This window comes from Camelus bactrianus, chromosome 31, assembly GCF_048773025.1.
Source record: "Camelus bactrianus isolate YW-2024 breed Bactrian camel chromosome 31, ASM4877302v1, whole genome shotgun sequence".
Classification (NCBI taxonomy): Eukaryota; Metazoa; Chordata; class Mammalia; order Artiodactyla; family Camelidae; genus Camelus; species Camelus bactrianus.
Window position 1 is genome coordinate 26,300,522 of NC_133569.1, and position 21,067 is coordinate 26,321,588.

Consider the following 21,067-nt stretch of genomic DNA (forward strand, 5'->3'; position numbering starts at 1 on the left):
CTTAAAATGGCAGTACTCCCCAAATTACATATAGATTCAGTATGATTCCTAAAATATTGACTTTTTTTCTTCAGAAATTAACAAGTGGATCCTAAAATTCATATGGAAATGCAAAGGATCCAGAACAGCCAAAACAGTCTTGAAAAATAGGGACAAAGTTTAAAGATTTGCATTTCCTGACTTCAAAACATACTGCAAAGCTACAGTAATCAAGACTAGGTGATACTGGCATGAGGCTGGACATATAGATCAATGGAATAGAACTGAGAGTCCAGAAATAAACCCATCATTATGGTCAACTGATTTTTTACAAAGATTCTAAGACAATGAAAAAAGAAAAGAGTAGTCTTTTCAACAACTGGACAACTGGATATTCCAACATGCAAAATAATGACGTTGAACCTCTACCTCACACCATCTACAAAAGATGAACTCAAGATGGATGAAAGACCTAAATACAAGAGCTAAACTTATGAAATTCTTAGAAGAAAAAAAAAGCATAAATCTTTGTGATTTTGGATTAGTCAATGATTCCTTTGATATCATCCCTAAAGCACAAACAACCAAAGAAAAAATAGATAAATTGGACTGAAAAATTTTTTGTGCTTCAAAGGATGCTATCAAGAACGTGAAAAATCCCCCGAATGGAAGAAAATATTTGCAAATCATGTATTTGATAAGAGCCTAGCATCCAGGATACATAAAACACTCTTACAAGTCTACAATAAAAACATACATATCCCAAACACAAATTTCTCCAAACAAAAAACAAAAATTTTTACAAAGAGGAAAGGGGGTGGAAAGGGGTGAACTGGGAGTTTGAGATTTGCAGATACTAATATATATATATATATAAAATAGATAAACAGTAAGTTTCTACTGTATACCACAGGGAACTATACTCAATATCTCGTAGTAACCTATAATGAAAAAGAATACATGTGTACGACTGAAACATTATGCTGTAGACCAGAAATTGACACAACATTGTAAACGGACTATACTTCAATTTTAAAAACACGGGGGAAAAAATAACTTTGTGAATATACCAAAACCACTTAATGGTATACTTTAAAAGGGGAATTTTATGGTGTGTGAATTATATCTCAATTCAAAACAAAAACAGAAACGTTTGACCATACTTGTGTTAGTCTATTCCTGGACTCTATTCTATCCCATTGATTTACAGGTTTATTTGCCTACCAGTATCCCATTGTTTGACTACTGTAGATACATACAATGCCTTAAAATTAGACCAACTTTATCCTTCATTTTCAAAACTTTAAAAAAATAGCTGTTCTTTTTTTTTTTTTGCCTTCCCATATAATGCTTGTAATCAGTTTGTCGACATCCACACAAAATCCTGTAGGTATTTGGCTGATCGCGTTGTTCAGTTCTAGTCCTTGCTGATTTTCTGTCTGGAGGTTCTATCAATGACTGTGAGATGAATGTCAGCCTTTCGCTATAACTGAAGAGGTATCTATTTCTCTTTTCGGCTCTGTCAGTTCTGTTGTTTGGATCACACACATTTTGGATTACATTTCCTTAGTGAATTGACCCTTTCACCATTATCATCTCTTTGACTCTGGTATTTTTTTTTTTTTGAAGTCCATTTTGTCTTAATATAACGAGTCTAGCTTTCTGTGATTAGTGTTTTCATAGAATTTTTTGTAAGGAAACTTAAAAATTTTTAAATAGTTTTAGATTTACAGAAAAATTGCAGAGATAGTATACCTCACACCCAGTTTCTCCTACTGACATTTTGCATTAGTATGGCACATCTCTCACAATTAACAAACCAACGTTGATACGTTATTATTAACTAAAATCCATACATTATTCAGATTTCCTTAGTTTTTACTTAATGTGTTTTTCTCATCCTTGTATTTCATCCAAGATACCAAGTTACATTTAGTTGTTACGTCCCCTTAAGCTCCCCTTGGCTGTGACAGTTTCTCAGTTTCCTTGTTTTGAGGAGTGTTGGTCACCTATTTTGTACAATGTCCCTCACTTGGGATTTATCTGATGGTTCCTCATGGTTAGATGGCAATTATAGGATCTGGGGAGGAAGAAGCCAGAGGTAAGCGGCCATCCTCTTCACATATCAACGGTAGCCACTATCAACACATCTTATCACTAGTGATGTTGACCTTGATGTCCTGGCTGAGGTGGACTCTTGACAGATTTCTCCACTGCATAGTCTTGTTATTTCCCTTGTTATTGTCCTCTTTGGCAGTATGACGTGAGGTACAGCTTACAGTGAAAAAATGGGGAGTTACGCTGCACTCCCCAAGGGCAGAGTACCTACATAAGTTATTTGGAATTCTTCTGCACAGGGTACTTTCTATTCTCCTTCATTCATTCAATGATTTATTTATTACTATGGATTCATGGATATTTGTTTTATACTTTGGGTTATAACCCAATACTACATTACTTGTTTTCTTAGTGAAATAGCTCCAGCTTTGGCCTTTGGAAGCTCTTTCAGTTGGTTTATGTGCACTTTATTTATTTTTTTTACTTTCTGTTTTAAATATTATTTGTCAATACATTGAGAACCACTTCAAACAATGCTATCATTTTTGTTTTCAAATATCAAGCATAATTTTAAAAATTCCAGTGGAGAATAATCTATTATCCTCACCAAATACTAACCCTTTCTAATTCTTCTTTTTCACTTCTAGCATTCCATGTTATCTCTCCCCTTCTGTCTCAAGAAGACATTCCTTTAGCAATTTTCAGGTTAGGTCTCCTGGAAATAAATTCAAATGTTTTCCTTCATCTGAGAATGCCTTCATTTCACTTTCATTCCTGAAGGATATTCTGACTGGATATAGAGTTCTGGTAACACTTTCTTTCTCTTAGCACTTGAAAAATTTGTGCTAGTTCCTTCTGGCTTCTGTGGCTTCTAATGAGAAATAACGGGTATTAGAGACATTCTGCTCCTGTAGGAAATGTGTCCCCTCTCTATGGATACTTTTAAGAGTTTTTTCCCTTTAGTTTTCAGTAATTTATGACATTTCTGGGTATGAAATTCTTTCGGTTCATTTTGCTTGGTATTCACGCAGCTTCTTGAATCTGTAGGTTACACTTTCCCCCAAATTTGCGCAGTTTTTAATCTTTATTTATTCAGTTTTTTTTTTTCCAATTCTGTGCTCTTCCTTCTCTCCCATCAGCAATATATGAAAGCTCCTGTTTTTTCGCAGCATGGCCAACGGACTATTAGATCTGGGATCTTTAGCCATACGACAGGTGTAAAATGGTAGATTATTTTGCATTTATCTCATTGTATGTGAGACTGAGCACCTTTTCAGAAGTTTAAAAGCTCCTTGTACTTTTTGTCAGCCTCCTTTAGTGGCATGCACTTCTTAACAATCACTCAGGCTGCAGATTCTTCCAAATGTTTCCTCATGAGAGGCCCTCAGACATGGACATTCTGGGTCAGAGTTAGCACATTTTAACAGTTGTCTTTCCATGTTGCCAGTTGCCGCTCCCTCCCCAACGCAGGCTGGGAACCCGTCTCCCTTCAACCCTCTCTGGCTCTAGGGCTCACGGGTGAAAAACGGCACCTGCTGTGCTCTCAATAGCGGAAGCTGACACCTCTAAGTACAGGCGAGGTCTGGCCCGCCCAGGGAGGAGCCGGCTCCGTCCCGTCACCTTGCGGCTCCCATCCTCGGCCCTGCGGCCCCGCCTCCGGCTGCGCGGCCCGCCCCGCCCGGCGCCGCTCTCCGCTCCGTGCGACCCCGCCCGCTCGCTGAGCGGCCGCACCCTCCCCCGCAGCGCCTTCCCACCGCCGCTCGGCCCCGCCCCCGATGCGTGCGTTAGCGTCTGTCGTCACGTGACGTCGGGCGGGGCCGAGCGGGGTCGGCGGTGGCCATGGCTTCCGCCCGCAGGGTCTGCGCACGGATGGCTTTGGCCGAGGTGCCCTGAGGCGCGATGGCAAGGGCCTAGGGGAAGGCGCGGACGAGGCCCGGACGCCGTCCCTACCCTTCGGCACCCCGCCCCCGCCTGGTGCTCGTTCCCGCGCCGTTGCTAGGCAGCCGCGTCCGGGCGCGGGAGGCGGGGCGGGCCAGCGTTTCGGGGGGGGGGGCGGGGTCCGGGTACCGGTGCCGGGGACGGGCTGTGACTGCCGAGGGTCCCGGCGCGGGCCCGAGGGCTATGGAGCAGTACTGCATCCTAGGCCGCATAGGGGAGGGCGCGCACGGCATCGTCTTCAAGGCCAAGCACGTGGAGGTGAGCGCCCAACCCTTCCTCCTCCGGTTCCATTCAGCCCTGTCTCTGAGATCCACCCGTTTCCCCCACCCACGCTTGGGCCGTTGCCCCTGCCTCCCCGCAGCTCTTCATGACGTGCGCCTCCTCTTTTGCTCCCTTGAGTGGGGAGTGTTCAGGTTGCGGCCAGCTAACCAGTGGTGCTTTCGTCCAGCGAGTGCCCCCAAGGGGCCTGTCGTGGCATAGATGTCTGAGCTGTTAGCCCCGCGCTGCAACTGCTGGGTCCCACGCTGATTTATCTCCAGAACCGGGCGGGGGGCGCGTTCCACCCCCACGAGCGCCTCAGGCCTCGGCGTCCAACCTCTTTCCCAGCCGGGGATGGGGTGGCAGTGTCTGCGTCCTGTCCCAAACAGACTGGAGAGATCGTTGCTCTCAAGAAGGTGGCCCTGCGGCGGCTGGAAGATGGCATCCCCAACCAGGCCCTGCGGGAGATCAAGGCCCTGCAGGAGATCGAGGACAGTCAGTATGTGAGTGGGGCTGGTGTTCCGAGGTGCTGGTCCCCGCCATCCTCCACCCGCTCCCACTCTGGAGGCCTGCAGGCACTGTTTGCTCATTTGCTCCCTTCCCCTTCACTTACTCCCTTCCCCTTCACTTAACTCTGTTTCTTGTTCTCTTGGTCACCGTCATTCACCCAGTTACTTCATTTCTCACTCTTTCCCTCTCTTATTCATCTTCTTATTTCTTCGTGTACTCGTTCATTCATTCCCTCACTTATCCCTTTTTTCTCAAAACATTTAGTGATTTCTAATGATAATGATCATCCCTCCGTGGAGCTCCTGTTACATTCTGCAGGCCGGGGTAGCTGCTTTAGGTACATTGTCCTGCGTTTTCTCCTCTACTCTGCAAGGCAGGTTTCAGGATCCCCTTTTCTCAGGCCGGGGAGGAGCCTCAGCCGCTCCCTCATGGGCACTCAGCTTAATCGGCTTCTCTGTGGAAGCTTCGGCCCCCGTCTGATTGAGGAAGCAGGACGTTTTAACCTGGGGGCCTCTCGTAGGCTCTACCATCCGCCGGGTACTGGCAGCACAGACACCCGGTCCCAACAGTCCCAACACGGCTCTTGGGAACTGAAGTGTGGTGGGGGAGATAGACTGGGGTGGTTTGTGCTGTGGCGGGACTGGAAGGAGCTCTGGGCACATGAGAAGAGACACGTTTTGTACCCCCAGCCTCATTCTCTTCGTGGTCTCTCTTGTCCATGTCATGAGTAGAGAAAGTGCTTAATTTCCTGGTAAGTGACGAGAGTAGGTCCACCCACTCGAGGGTGAGTGATACTCTGACTTGTTTCTTACTGTCTGGAGATGTCAATGATACATATTGAGTGACACCAGCATGTTACAAACCTGCATGTGTCATCCTAGTTTTGTATGGAAGTATCTTGTATATATACACGAATATGCATCTGTATGTACCACTTCTGTTGTAAAGTCTGGTGGAATATGCTCCTAAGGTTGACTATAGGTGATAGGATTTTTCTCTTGTTGTTTTTTTCCGTTATAATTTTGTGTATTATCTGGATGTATGTGTTTGTCCCAGTCTGTAAAATGATTGTCTGTTACCCTCAAAATCAGACAAACAGCCATTCTCATTTTTTTGAGGAAAGTAAAATGGCTTGCTGACAGCTTGTGTGAGAGAGTGGAGGGCCCACAGGAAGCTGGTGGTGTGGTCCCCTGGCACCCTGTGCATCAGCAAGCCTGGAGATTCTAACTTTCAAACACTCAAGTTATAACCCTGGCCCAGGCCATCATCACCTCTTGTCAGAACCACCCGCCCCCTCCTCCACAGCCAAAAAATGTGGATTAAATCATCCACTGCCCAGCTTGAAAAGCTTCAGTGGCTTCTCTTCACTCTGAAAGAACTGTCACCATCTGCTTCTACTCTCCACCCCCGCTCCAGCCTCTTTCTTCATTCATTCAACACAGCTTCTTAAGTGTCTCTCTGGTGACAAGCACCACTTTGGCTCTGAGAGTACAGAAACAGAGCAGACTGCTTCCCCTGAATGATGCCACATGCAAGCGTCCCTCTAGCCTTATTCCTGTTCTTGCCTGGAGGGGTTGTGTTTGCTGCCCCCCTGCCCAGGGCTCCTTCCCAGATCCCTGGATAACTGACCCACTCCGTCTGTTCTCTTCTGTCTTCGTCAGCATCTGCATCAACATACCTCTTAGGTTGGTTTGTTCATTTGTCCGTCATTTGTCCCCCTGAGACCCTTGAAGTCCTTCAGGACCCACCAGCTCTTGCTCCTGCTCACTAGTGTGCAGCCTGACCCTTGTGACCTTGTGGGCCCTCAGGAAGTGTATGGGAAGTGTCTTCTGCTGTCCCAGTGCAGGGAGCTGTGATCACCAGGGCCTTCTCTCGGTGCTGGAATTCAGTGGCTGTGGAGGAAACCAGAGGAGACCTCTGTGCGTGTGTGTTTCCAGATGACTTTCTGGTTTGTGGCTGGATGGGGAACCAGACACTGCCCTAAGTGGCCTTTCTTAGACCTCCTTTCCCCTGAGTGCATACTGGACTATTACAGTAGGTACCTGCCTTCTCCTGGGAGCAGGTAGCATCAAGAGAGCACCCCGCTCCCTGATTCTGAGCTCAGGTATCACGTCACCTTCTCTGCCTGCCTGGTCTTCTGTGAGGCAGGGGCTGAGGGCCCTAGAGAAAGTCTGCGCCCTGAGAGTCTGGGGCTGACGGGACACCCCGCTCGCAGGTTGTGCAGCTGAAGGCCGTGTTCCCGCATGGCGCAGGCTTCGTGCTGGCTTTCGAGTTCATGCTGTCGGATCTGGCTGAGGTGGTGCGCCACGCCCAGAGGCCACTAGCCCCAGCGCAGGTCAAGAGCTACCTGCAGATGCTGCTCAAAGGCGTCGCCTTCTGCCATGCCAACAACATTGTGCATCGGGTCAGTTCCAGCATGGGCTGGGCTGGGCTGGGCTGGGGCTGCGGCGGGCGGTTGGGCTGGGGTTAGGCCAATCCTTGATAGTTAGAGACGGGACAGAGGGATCAGAGCCCAGGGGTAAGTGGCCAGGGGTGTAGTCCTAGAGGAGGTGGGGTGCTGGGTCTGACCCCGCTGCTCAGCCTGCCAAGCCCTCCCGTCCCGAGTTCCTGGGGGGCTCTGGAGGAACTGATGTCTCCTCTGGTGCCCTCAGGACCTGAAACCAGCCAACCTGCTTATCAGTGCCTCAGGCCAGCTCAAGATTGCAGACTTTGGCCTGGCCCGGGTCTTTTCCCCAGATGGCAGCCGCCTCTACACACACCAGGTGGCCACCAGGTAGGGAGGGCCAGTTCCCAGGCAGGGCCTGGCAATGGACAGGCCAGCCCTCTTGCTGGGAGAGAGATGCTTCTGGGCCTTCTCTTCAAACAGTGTTCCCTGGGGCTGGTGCTGGGGCCAGAGTGACCTTCCAGGGCAGCTTCCTATCAGACTGGTGACCTGGCCGTGACCACCTGACCTCTTCTCACAGGTGGTACCGAGCCCCTGAGCTGCTGTATGGTGCCCGGCAGTATGACCAGGGTGTTGACCTGTGGTGAGACTCCTATGGGCTGGGCAAGGGGGGACGTGGGTCACTGTCTCTAAGCTGTTGGGGCTGTTTTCCTGCTGTGAGCTCTAGGTCTCCTTGGGGGTGTCTCCTCCCCTGGTTAGAGCATCTCTGAGGAGTTTGGGATCAGGGTTCCTCTCCATGAGGGTTTTGTGCTAGATGAGAGTCAGGTGGGATCGGAATGGCTTTCCCAGTAGGAATCTTCTGGTCTGGGGTTGAGCAGGTGATTGAGGCTTGGAGCATCGAAGCTGGTTGCAGGGGGGCTATCCCAGGGGGATAGGTTCCTGAGCTATCCAGAGGCCTGGGTCCCTGGATGTGAAGGCCTTGAACCTTTACGCGGGGTAGGATGGTTTGTACATGCCTAAGAGTTAAGATTTGGGGGCTGTATTGGAGGTCTGCCCCAGTGGGAGGAGGTGGGTCTGTATCCCAAAATGTGAGGCTCTGAGAAGTCTCAAAACTGTTGAAAGATAGATGTATGTTCCAGAATTGAGGCCTGAGAGCTGTTTAAAGGGGGGCTATGCTCTGTGTTCTAGGCTTGCAGTCTTTGACTGTTTGGGTATCTGTATTAGCTACGAAGCCTCTAGGCTACTTGTGGGTTTCTTGGCCTCAGGGTGAGGTGATGGAGCTGGTGTGAGGAGATCTATATCCGTAGTGTGAGGTCTTTGAGATATTTGGGTTCTGTATCTGCAGGGCCGTGGGCTGCATCCTGGGGGAGCTGTTGAATGGGTCCCCCCTTTTCCCAGGGGAGAATGACATCGAGCAGCTTTGCTGTGTGCTTCGCATCTTGGGCACCCCCAGCCCTCAAGTCTGGCCGGTTTGCAGGGGCCTGTGGTGGGGAGGGGTGGGGCAGGTGTCCTCTGTTGCCCCCAACAGCTACTGACTCCCCTGCCCCGCACCTTCTCTCCCATGGCCCCACACCTCCTTGACCTCCTGTCCTGGCTCAGTGTGGGGACTCTTCCCTCCTTGTCCTGCTGGAGGCGGGGTGGCCAGGTCCCATCCCCTGTCCCTTCACCCTGTTCCTCTGCCCTGAACCTTTCCACCTGCCCCCAGCACACATGCAGTCCTTGCTGAGCTGGGCATGGAGTGGGTACCCGAGGGGTGCAGGGAGGACTGAGGGACCGAGTGAGTGCGTGAGGACATGAGTGACGTGGTGCAAGAGCAGGGGCCCTTGGATGGGGAAGCAGTGAGTGAGTGGGAGCAGATGGGCCCTGAGGGGCTGAGGGGGCTGGTGGGCCAGGTCCCAGCCCTGATGGGCTCCTTCTCCTCCAGGAGATCACGGAGCTGCCTGACTACAACAAGATCTCCTTCAAGGAGCAGGCACCTGTGCCACTGGAGGAGGTGCTGCCCGATGCCTCTCCCCAGGCCTTGGACCTGCTGGGGCGGTTCCTCCTCTACCCTCCACGCCAGCGCATTTCGGCCTCCCAGGTAGGGCGACACCCATTGCCCTGACCCTCTTCATTGGTGCCATTGTGACCAGAACCCCCAGAGCCAGGGGTAGAAGGGTGCAGAGCAGGTGTGCCTGTCCTGAGCAGACCCCAGAGGGGCTGGCCCATTGGAAGGGCATGCCCACCTTGCAGAAGAGCATATCTCTGGGTTATTGGTGACTTGCTTCTTCGTCCCTTCATTCCTTCAATAAGTATTTACTCAGCATCTGGCAGGTGCCTGGCATTGTCCTGGGCTCTGATCCGTGAACAAACAGTCATGGCTCATCCCTGTGGGGTCTCCACCCTGTGGTGAGGCAGGGCAGCCAGGCTGTGGGAGCTGAGGGGAAGGATGTTGGGACTGACTTTGGGGTCACACAAGGCTTCCTGGAGGAGGGCAGGTTTAAGCACAGGGAGCTATTTTCCAAAGAGAAATGATGAGCAGAGGCCTGAAGAGGAGGACCAAGGAGGGGTTGGGCTGTGGCTGGAGGACAGGGAAGGAAGGTGAGGACCTCGGGCTGATGGCCAATGGTGTCAGGGCCTCTGTCAGGTGTACCTGTTTGTAAGGCCTCATCGCACCGTACCCTTCCTGCCCTGGGCATTAGCAGTGTGTGTTTATGCAGGCCCGGGTGAGTTCCCACGTCAGCAGCGCCTTCAGAGTGTACTGAGACCAGCTGACCACTTCTCAGCCCCCTGCTGCTGCCCCAAGTCTAAGCCACCTCCACTGCTGCCTGTCATTGCCTCCCAGAGTCTGCTTCTCTTCTTGCCCGTTCAGTCTCTCCACCTGGCAGAGAGAGGGACCCTGTCCAGGCAGGCCGTCACGCCCTCCCCTGCAGAGCCCTCCAGGGGTGCCCGCTCAGAGGAGAAGCCCAGGTCCTAGGGGCCCACAGGTGTCACACACTTGGGGGCTGTCACCTCTGTGACCCTGCCAGCTCCATTCCCCTTTCCCACTGCCCTCGGGCCCCAGGGCCCCCTCCACGTCCTGGGGTCTGTGCACTTCTGCCCCTCAGCCTCACCTGTGCACCTTTCAGGTCTCTGCTGGAGCACCACCTCCTGGGGCCTCCCCTCACCATGTTTCAGGCCTACAGCCTCTGCGGTATTCCTCAGCCCCCTCTTACTGTCTCTTCCCCGCAGTGCTTGTCACCTGATGCACTGAGATCTTACTTCTTTATCTTGTTTATCGCCCCCACTCCTGACCACGTGGAAAACTTGAAAGCAGAGCCTTTATTCTGTTTACTGCTACATCCCCATCTCTGGGGCAGTGCTCAGACAGTGAGCACTCAGGGAATGGAGTCAGCTGAACGGATGAGCTGATGAAGGAAAGAGCCTCTTCAGGGCAATGTTCACATACCCTCCTTGGAGGGAAGTGAGCTGAAGCTGGGACAGGGAGGTGACAGGTTTCCTTTTGCTGTCCCTTGCTTGCTACCCTCAGGCCCTCCTGCACCAGTACTTCTTCACAGCTCCTCTGCCCGCCCACCCCTCGGAGCTGCCGATTCCCCAGCGACCAGGGGGACCTGCCCCCAAGGCCCACCCAGGGCCTCCCCACATCCATGACTTCCACGTGGACCGGCCTCTCGAGGAGTCACTGTTGAACCCGGAGTTGATTCGGCCCTTCATCCTGGAGGGCTGAGATGCTGGGCCAGGCCTCACTGGTGTGCCCCCAACCCCGGACAACTCAGGTCTCCTGTTCCTCTGCTCCAGCCTGATTCAACCACAGCAGGCCTACTCCATTCGTGGTCCTGTTCCCAGCCGGGCAATGAGGACATCCAGCTCCAGCAGAGGGGACCTGCTGCCCGTGCTGTCGGCCTCCCACCTGGGTGCTGCAGATGGATCCATCAGAAGGAGGCCGTGCATCCCTCTGCCATGTCTGCCATGGTGCTGGTTCCCTAGTGGCTGCCTTCCTGGTCAGGGGTGTTCCTGGGGGAGCCCTGAGTGTAAGATGTCCTCATGTCGGAAACCCAAGTAGGAAGGAAAGTTTGGTTTGATTTTGTTCCCAGACATTAAACACTAGTTCAGTTTTGAGGTTTATTTTTAAAGCCCTAAGTAGCTCTGCCTGGTGTATACCCCTTTTCTGTTCCTATTGAAGGAAATGGCTGAGGCGACGTACCTCCTGGCCCTTGCTCTTCTGTGGTCACTTGGAAAGTGTCCCCAGTCATGACGACTTTAGTCTCGGGGCCTTCTGGTTGCTTCATGTGATGGAGCTCCCACGGAGAGGTGAGGTGGCAGAAATGAAGGCCCAGGGATGGCTCGAGTTGGGGACCCAATAAGTGACCCTCCACACCTCAAGCTGGTTTACTAACATCTCCCTCAGGATGAGGGTGAGCCAGGGCCACACGGGCTACGACCCTACTTAGAGATGCCGTGCAAATAAGGAGACAGACTCCTCTGTTAATTCAGTAAATCCCAGTACAGTCTGAACTGGCTCTTGTTTTTCTTATTTAATAATTTGGTAAGCTGACTGTAAAATGTGGAAATGAAAGAGATGAGAGGAGGAGGCAGAAACAGAAGCAGAAGGAAAGGAGGAAAACCATCAAAGAATGTACCCTATCAGATACCAGGACTTATCATCAGGCTATACTAAACAGGACCGTGCGGTTCTGGTTCACAGATAGATAGATAAATGAGATAAATTGATTCTTACCAATCTTTTATTCTTAAAGTATTCGTTTTGTGCTTCAGTATTTTATTCTTAACGTATTCATTTTGTGGATAAACTTCTGTAAGCACTGGGGTCACAGAGGTGACTGGCACTGCCACAGTCACTGTTCTCCAAGCTCTTAGAGGGCAAAGCACAGTAAAGTCCAGCTGTTGCTTTCAGGGAAAAGTCTGAGTGTCTCATGTCTTTAAAGATGTTTTAAGGATCTGGTCGCTGCCTGTTGGTCCGGCCACATCTGTAGACTCTAAGCTTCAGTCTAGCTCAGTTTCTGATTTATCTGACCTCCACATGAATGTGAGTTTGTCCCTAACCACTGACCCTTAGCCAGTTCTACTCACAAAGATCCTAACCTTACCCCACCCTGCAATGACCCTCACTTTGACCTTGAGCCTTACACTAACCCTGACACTCAACCTAAATCTGACACTTAACCTGATCCTATCACCCTGACCCCAACAAACACACCCACTGTCACCCTCATTAAGTTCTTTGCCAATCCCTTCCCCACCCATACCTGGCTTTGATCTTGGCATTGACTCCAACCTCGCTCTGCCTAGAACTTAACCTTGTCCATGAACTTGGCCCTCATCCTCATCTTAACACTGACCCTCTCATGGACATTCATCTTACTTTGATGTTCATAATGCCGACCATTAACGTGTCCCTCACACTCACCCTGGTCCTGATGTATTCTTGACAATGACAGCTTCTCTCACACTGATCAGGACTCAGAACACTATCATGAATTAAGACACCACCCTCAATCTGATCCCGACTGTCAACTTCACTTTGCCCCTAGACTCGATCTTCACCTTGACAAGGACCGTCATACTGACCCACCCTGCCCTTGAACTTGAGCCTTAATGCCGAACTACACTGTACACTCAAGCTGAAACTGAAACTAGTCTGCATGCCAAGCCTGACCGTGACCCTGACACTGATCTTGACCTAGAATTCAGTTTCACCCTGACCTGTGTCCTCATCCTAACCCTGAGCCCCACACAGAACCTGGACTCACACTTTGTGGCTGTTACCACTGACACCTGAATCCCATCATGAAATTGAACCTGACCTAGACCCTGACCCTGACCATTGATCTTCATTATTACGGTGACCTTCGTCCTCAGCTTAATCACCTTGACCCAGTGTCACATTGAACTTAGCCTTGAACTTGACCTTGACTGTGAATCAAACTCTGACCCTCAGTGACAGGCAGAATAATGTCCCGCCAAAGATGCCCATGTCCTAGCCTGTAAGTACTTTGCCTTGCACACAGAAGGGACTTTGCAGATGTGATTGAGGGTGCGGACTTTGAGATGGAAAGAATATCCTGAATTATGCAGATTGGGCCAAAATAACAGGCTGAGGGAGGGAGAGGTGGAGGAGGAGGAGGGTGGCAGAGGAGGACTTAATTCCTTCCAGTAGCAATAGAAAAGGAACCCCAACTTGACATAATTGACCTTGAACTTCACAATGAACATCGTGCTCACCCTGTCCCTGACATACGTTAATCTTGACCCTGATCCTGACACTGACCCTAATCCTGAACATCACCCTCACCCTCACACTGACACTGAATCCTTGACTGAGAACTGGATGATCACTGTCAACCTGAATCCAGCTTTCAGTCTTACTTTCACCTTGATGATAACCATCATACTTACCCTGACATTCATCTTCTCACTGATCCTCTAAGGGATTCTTAACCACGCCCTGACCTCGACTCTCACATTGACCTTGACCTTGACCTTGATCTCAAACCTAACCCTGGACCTAAAATTTCCCTCGCACTGATCTTGTCCTTGAACCTGATATGACACCATGGCCTTGAACATTCTTTTATCTTGACCCTTAACCTGACAGAGAAATTTACCCTGACCTGAATACTCACTCTCTGGTTCTAGTCTTTATCACTCTGTCCCTGATCTTACCCTCATCCTGACCCTGACCTGCTGACAATGAACTTGATCACAATCCTCACCCTCACACTATGGTATGATTTTGGCCAGGGCCACAGTCAAGTCTAGAGTGAGGTCCAGGGTCAGGACCAAGGCTAGGCTGAAAGCCAGGGCAGAGGCCATGGCCAAGGAGGCACCAGGTTTAGGGCCAGGTCTTGGGGGTCAGTCCAGTGCCAGGGCAAGAGAGGCTGAGGGTCACTGTGAAGGCGATTATGACGGTGAGGGTCAGGGCCAGGGCGAAGTTCCGGGTGAATGTGTTAGGGTGTGTCAGGGTTAGGTGAGAGTAGGAACAGGGTAAGGTAGTTGTCAGATGCTAATGAGGTCAAGGATAATGATTAGGGCGAGGCTGAAGAAGGGTCAGCACCTGCCCAGGGCTCAAGATGTGCGGAGTTCAGGGACACCACAAGGTCTAGTGTGAGGGTCAGCGCAAAGGCAAAGGTCAGAGCGAGGATGAATGTCAGTATAATGGGGTTGGCGAGGGTCTGGGCTGGTGTCAGGGCAAGGGCGAGGGCCAAGAGGCAGCTGGAGCGCTGTCACCGTGGAGCGGCTGCGCAGGGGCGGGGCGAAGGCGGGGCGGGGCGAAGACGGGGCGGAGCTGGGCCGGTGGGCAAGGCGGTGCTGGGCCGGCGGGCAGGGCGGAGGCGCAGCTAAGGCGGGGCGGCACCGAGCGGCCGCCGGGGCAGGCGCCATGGAGCCGCAGCTGGGCTCGCACGAGCTGCTGCACGTCTTCTCCTTCTTGGAGGCTCGAGACTTGCTCTGCGCCGCCCAGGTGGACAAGGTAGCACGTCCTGCCCCGGGCGGGAGGCCGCGCCGGGTTTGTAGTCGCTGGCTTGGCCACGGCCCGCCCCTCCCCTCAGGACCTCGGTTTCCCAAATCTGGGAGGGGGCGTCGGGCGGCCCTGAATCCGTGATCCGCGGAGGACCCTCGTGGCCCTCCTGGGTGGTGACTTCGGTGGCCTTTGGAGGGTCGCTCTGAGAGCCTATTCTCTCTCCGTCCCAACGTCTATCTGTGCTTCCGGACCTCCTGCGTGGTTGGCCTGCGCTGGGCGCTTGTGTATAGGATTTACCTCCAAAGATTGGTTTAGGGATCCCACCTCTTGTGGAATATTCTGGAATTTCCCCTCTGGGGCCTTCCTGGAAAGCCACGCGCTCTCCGTGAGGGGAACCTCCCCCTGCAGACTCAGGGCTGTTCGTTCCCAGCCAGTCAAACTCCCTAGTGCCTGTTTAAGTGCATCAGTCTGATCTGTGCTTCCGGGTGTTACAAGTGTTCTGAGCTCTTTCTCCTCGACTGTAATGAAATGATGGTATAGCGTATCTGTTTAATATCTGCCCCCTCCACGTAGCCCCACTCATTCCTATGAGCAGGGAATTTGTAATCACTGTGTAATCCCGTGTGTATACCCCTAGTGTATGGCTTGACATTTAGTGTACTCTCAGTAAGTTGAGTAAATTAGATTTCTTCAATTTTAAAATGCATTACTATATCATTTTACAAAAAGACTAATAAACAGACCCTGACCTGAATTCTGTAATTATAATTTTAAATGTATCAAGTGAAACACAGGGTTGTTATCCCCATTTTTACCAGTCAAGAAAGTATCATATAGTGAGTGCACCGGCGGAGGTCGACCAGGTGGTCCCCCCGCAGAGTGTGAAAGGGAGGTGCCTTTTACTCTTTGACAGCACCAACTTCTCCAGGTTCTAGTTTCCCAATTAAGTAAAATGAGGTCAATAAACCCTGCCTCACAGGGTCCTCCCGAAGACCAGGATCTTACACAGAGATCCACAAAGGTGGGTAGCACTTACTGTGCAAGTTATATTACATGTTGTGATTCTATATTAGGGAAGTAAGAAGCTCTCAGTTGAGTTTTGAACTGGGAACTACAGAAAAGGAGAACACATAAATCTTAACCATTTTGATTATTGCAGAATGTCAACTTTACATTCCTACCAGCCAAAAAGACTTCTGAAGGGCTGAGAAACTTTGATGTTGGCTGAGTGAGGGAAGTGAGAACCTGGGCTCAAAGGGGATGGGGGTTACTTCTCCCAGGGCTCGGACAGCCGCACATCTGGATGGGACCCTCGGTGGGCCTGATCTGGGCCACAGAAGGCTCCTGAGTGGTTTCCACTGAAGCTGTAGAGGCTCCAGAATCCAGGGTGGCCCAGCTGGAAAGGCCAGGAAGTTCCAGGATGCGAGTGTGGGCCTGAGGGAGTAGGAGACGTGACACTCTGATCCTTTCCCAGGGCCATCCTGAGCCTCTTCCAGACACTTCTGCAGAGAGCAGTTTGTGGGAATGGGGCCTTTGCGCCCTCCCCTAAGCAGCAATTCCATTCCACCATCTTGGCATCTCTGGGACATCCCTTTAGCCTTACTGTGTGCCTTAATTTACTGCATTGCAGCAGCCGCCTTACAGTCCCTGCTGCTCAGCCCTCATTTCCAGTTGTTTCTTCTCATAGCACCCAGTGATCTTCCTGAAACGGCACTCTGCCATTCACGGTTCTCAAGTGACTTCTCACTGCTTTTGCCCCTGTGACTTCCCAGAGTTGGTCTAAGCCTGCCTCCAGCTCCTTTCCCTGTGCTCTGGTTAAGACAACTTCCCCATCCTCTTTTTCATACTTCTGAGTCTTTGCCCAGGCGGGTCTGTCTCTCTCTGAAATGGTTCCACCATTTTTCTTAGAGGATAACTATTGATCCCTCAGGAGCTGATCAGTAATTACTTCCAAACCCGTTGGCCCAGTTGAGTTGGTCATTCTCTCCTTTCTCAGTTATTACTTGTTTGATTGTCTGAGAATGTCTCTAATTCCCCAGGGTGAGTGTTCTTGAGTGCAGGCACTGGGTCTGAGTTCGAGCTCTGTTCCCTCTGCAGGGGCTGGCAGGCTGGGCACTAACTGTGTGTTGACTGACCAGATACTCTCTCTCCCCTCTCTTGTTCTAGGTCTGGAATGAAGTTGCAAGGACCCAAGAACTGTGGAGGTGAGTGAAGGAAGAGCCATGCCTGATCAGGAGAATGCCCCTCAAAGGAGAAAGGGGTACATTTTTCAGCACTTGCTGTTTTTCTGTTGAGTAGAGATAGGAAGGGACAATCCACAGTCCCTCCCAGCAGGAAACTCCTCCTTAGTTGGGGGTGTAAGACTTTTTAAAATAGTATATTGAAATATAAGAGATTATATTAATCAAGTGGAGGTTGATATAAGGCAGGGGTACCAAACTCAGGGGCAGACGTGTACAGCAAATTGAATGTAGCTGGCTGATAGACAAATCAATAGACAAATAAACTACTTTGATTTTCATCTTTGGTGTAACAGCATAGCTATATAAGCATGTTTGATGTTAGAACTTAAAAAAAATTCAAAAGAAAGTTGAAAAAATATTTTAATCATTAAATTATTAAAATTTTCTTTTCTGTTTATTCCTCCTTTGGAAGCTGACATCTGTATGTTTTGTTTTGTTTTGGTTTTGTGGGGGGCAGGTATTCAGGCTTATTTATTTATTTTTTTAATAGAGATCCTGGGGATTGAACCTAGGACCTCGTGCATGCTAAGTATGTGCTCTATATCTGTTCCCCAACCAACATCTTTTCTTTTATCCCAAGATATAAGTGTCAGATCTACCCCTTGCTGCATATGGGACAGACCATATACCCTTGACAGTCAACTAGGAGTTAAATGTCGTTTTAGTGGCTCATGATGGGAAACAGCTGTTCACATGAAGTTTCCTCCAAAAATGGAGGGAATCTTTGCTTGACGATTTTTAAATTTTTAGGATAACTGTGCATTGATGTATTTGAGAATTCTGGAATGCCAATGTTGCCATATTTAGTTCTCAGGATCATCTAGCATTGTTCTGTTTGTTGCCTTTTATTCATTTTTGTTGCTAATATTAATTAGAAAAATGATGTTAATCTCTAGTCGGCTTTGAAGTCAGAGGACTTCTAGATTTCAGTCTGTACAATTTGGGGAATGTACTCTAGATAGAACATTCATTTCTGGAAATTGATTTTTCTGGGGATAAGTGGACAAGCGTATGTCTTGCCAAATGTGATTCTCAAAGACACTGTGTTACTGAAATAAATGAATTGACTCAAGATTGGTGTAACTATTTGTTGAAGCCCTTGCAGAGCAATGCTTACATGTTGAAATGGATAGGATGCCAACCCCAAACCCTTGTCTTTGTTTTCATCTTTACAGATAAGCCGGGGTAGGAATTTCCATTTGACTAGCACAAGTAAATATATTTCTTTCAGGAGTTCCAAAAAATCTCCTCAGCAGCTTGTCCTGACCTCCTCATGTATAACATGTATGTTATAACATGTATTACCATGTGTAACATTTATGACCATGTTTGTAACTCCAAGTTCCTCAAGCAGATTGTTCAGCTGTCTGCAAGCCAAATCACGAATGAGTTTTTTGGTTCATTACTATTTTGTAGCTTTTGGTGCTAAGCTTTTTCTTTTTTAGCATAAAGTCATCCCTTGGGATGGTATCCTGGACCTATGTTCTTATTAAAACACTGGGTTTATGTTTCTGGAGCTGGGACAACAGCATTTCAGGAGCATCATCACATGCACGTGTCATTTCTGACGCTGTGCCTGCTATGAGTTCCAGGCCCCAAAGCTCTCAGGCCCATAGAAATTCTTATGGACACAGTAAGTGAGCATGGTTAACCGGTCGTATATTTTTAATCTGTACTCTATAATTCTGATTTATGAATACTGCAAGTTGCTTCTGTAAATGCTTCATGACCTTTTAAATTCTGCCACTTCTTTAATACACTAAGCATTCAATTTTTTTAAATTATTGAAGTGTAGTTGATTTACAATGTTATTTTCAGAGCAATTCAGTTATACATATATATACATATACATATATACACATATATTTTCCAATTCTTTTTCATTATAGCTTATTACAAGAAATTGAATATAGGTCCCTGTGCTATATAGTAGGTCCTTGTTGTTTATCTGTTTCATATATAATAGTGTGTATCTGTTAATTCCAAACTCATATTTATCCCTCCCCCCTTCCCCTTTAGTAACAGTATGTTGGTGAGTCTATTTATAGTTTGTAAGTAAAATTCGTAACTCTTTTTTAGATTCCACATATAAGTGATATATGATATTTGTCTTTCTCTGACTTACTTCACGTAATATAATAATCTCTAGGTCTATCCATGTTGCTGCAAATGACGTTATTTCATTTTAATGGCTTAGTAATATTCCATTGTGTGTGTGTGTGTGTGTGTGTGTGTGTGTGTGTGTGTGTACACGTACACACCATATCTTCTTTATCCATTCATCTGTCGATGGACATTTAAGTTGTTTCCATGTCTCGACTCTTGTAAATAGTGCTGCTATGAACATTGCGGTGCATGTGTCTTTTCTAATTAGAATTTTTTCTGGATATATGCCCAGGAGTGGGATTGCTGGATCATATGGTAAAACTATAGTTAGTTTTTTAAGGAGCCTCCATACTGTCCTCCAAAGTGGCTGCACCCATTTGCATTCCCACCAACGCTATAGGAGGGCTCTGTTTTCTCCACACCCACTCCAGCATTTATCATTTGTAGACTTTTTAATGATGGCTATTCTGACTGGTGTATGGTGATACCTCATTGTAATTTTGATTTGCATTTCTCTAATAATTAGCGATATTGAGCATCTTTTCATGCACCCATTGGCCATCTGGATTTTTTCTTTGGAAAAATATCTGTTTAGGTCTTCTGCCTATTTTGTGACCAGATTGTTTGTTTTTTTGATATTAAGTTGTATGAGCTGTTTGTATATTTTGGAAATTAGTCCCTTGTTGGTCGCATCATTTGCAAATGTTTTCTCCCATTCTGTAGGTTGTCTTTTCATTTTGTTTATGGTTTCCTTTGCTGTGCAAAAGCTTTCAAGTTTAACCAGGTCCCCCCCCCCTTTTTTTTTTTTTTTTGCTTTTATTTCCATTACTCTAAGAGATGAATCCAAAAAAATATTGCTGTGATTTATGTTAAAGAGTGTTCTGCCTCTGTTTTCCTACAGGAGCTTTATAGTATCTAGTCTTGCATTTAGATCTTTAATCGATTTGGACTTTACTTTTGTATATGGTGTTAGAGAATGTTCTAATTTTATTCTTTTACATGTAGCTGTCCAGTTTTCCCAGAACCACTTATTGAAGAGATCGTTCTTTCTCCACTGTATATTCTTGCCTCCTTTGTCATAGATTAATTGACCATAAGTGTGTGGGTTTTTAGCTGGACTTTCTATCCTGTTCCATTGATCTTTGTGTCTGTTTTTGTGCCAGTACCATACTGTTTTGATTACTGTAGCTTTGTAGTATAGTCTGAAGTCAGGGAGCATGATTCCTCCAGCTCTGTTCTTTTTCAAGATTGTTTTGGCTATTCGAGGTCTTTTATTTATTTTTGTTCTAATTCTGTGAAAAATGTATTGGTAATTTGATAGAGATTTCATTGAATATGTAGATTGCCTTGGGTAGTATGGCCATTTTAACAATACTAATTCTTCCATTTCAAGAACATGGTATATCTTTCCACCTGTTTGTATCATCTTCAGTTTATTTCATCAGTATCTTATAGTTCTTGGAGTACAGGTTCTTTGCCTCCTTAGGTATTTTATTCTTTTTGGTGCGATGGTAAATGGGATCGTTTCCTTAGTTTCTTTTTATGCTATTTTGCTGTTAGTGTATAGAAATGCAGCTGATTTCTGTATATTAATTTTGTATCTTGCAACTTTACCTAATTCATTGATGAGCTCTAGTAGTTTTCTGGTGCCATCTTTAGGATTTTCTACTTGTAGTATCATGTCATCTGTAAACAGTAACAGCTTTACTTCTTCCTTAAAAATTTGGATACCTTTTATTTCTTTTTCTTCTCTAATTACTATGGCTAGGACTCCCAAAACTATGTTGAGTAAAAGTGGCTAGAATGGTCATCCTTGTCTCGTTCCTGATCTTAGAGTAAAAGCTTTCATCTTTTCACCATTGGGTATGAGGTTAGCTGTGGGTTTGTCATAGATGGCCTTTATTATGTTGAGGTATGTTCCATGTATGCCCACTTTCTGGAAAGTTTTTAATCATAAAAGCATGTTGAAATTTATTGAAGGCTTTTTCTGTATCTATTGAGATGACCATATGGTTTTTCTTCTTGAATTTGTTAATATGGTACATCACATTAATTGATTTGTAGGTACTGAAAAATCCTTGCATCCCTGGGATAAATCTCATCTGATCACAGTGTGTGATCCCCTTAATGTAT

The 21,067-nt window shown here is 47.9% G+C and overlaps 1 protein-coding gene across 11 annotated transcripts in view; it reads left to right on the forward strand.

The window, feature by feature from the left end:
* Nucleotides 1-3,823: 3,823 nt before the first annotated feature.
* The window catches only part of CDK20 (cyclin dependent kinase 20), a 43,150-nt gene continuing 25,906 nt past the window's right edge, over nt 3,824-21,067 (forward strand). For 3 of the 11 annotated variants that reach the window (XR_012503491.1, XR_012503492.1, XM_074355738.1), the window contains exons 1-8: nt 3,825-4,233; nt 4,623-4,736; nt 6,959-7,147; nt 7,395-7,516; nt 7,707-7,769; nt 8,472-8,595; nt 9,051-9,206; nt 16,752-16,789. Coding sequence is in view for 7 of the 11 variants with exons in the window: in XM_074355738.1 (XP_074211839.1) it covers nt 4,159-4,233; nt 4,623-4,736; nt 6,959-7,147; nt 7,395-7,516; nt 7,707-7,769; nt 8,472-8,595; nt 9,051-9,206; nt 16,752-16,789 (881 nt within the window). In the remaining 4 variants the exon portion in view is untranslated. Of the gene's footprint in view, nt 4,234-4,622; nt 4,737-6,958; nt 7,148-7,394; nt 7,517-7,706; nt 7,770-8,471; nt 8,596-9,050; nt 9,207-10,634; nt 10,971-16,751; nt 16,846-21,067 lie in introns of those variants that run through there. The other 8 variants (XM_074355740.1, XM_074355739.1, XM_074355742.1 and 5 more) reach the window with 7 other exon arrangements.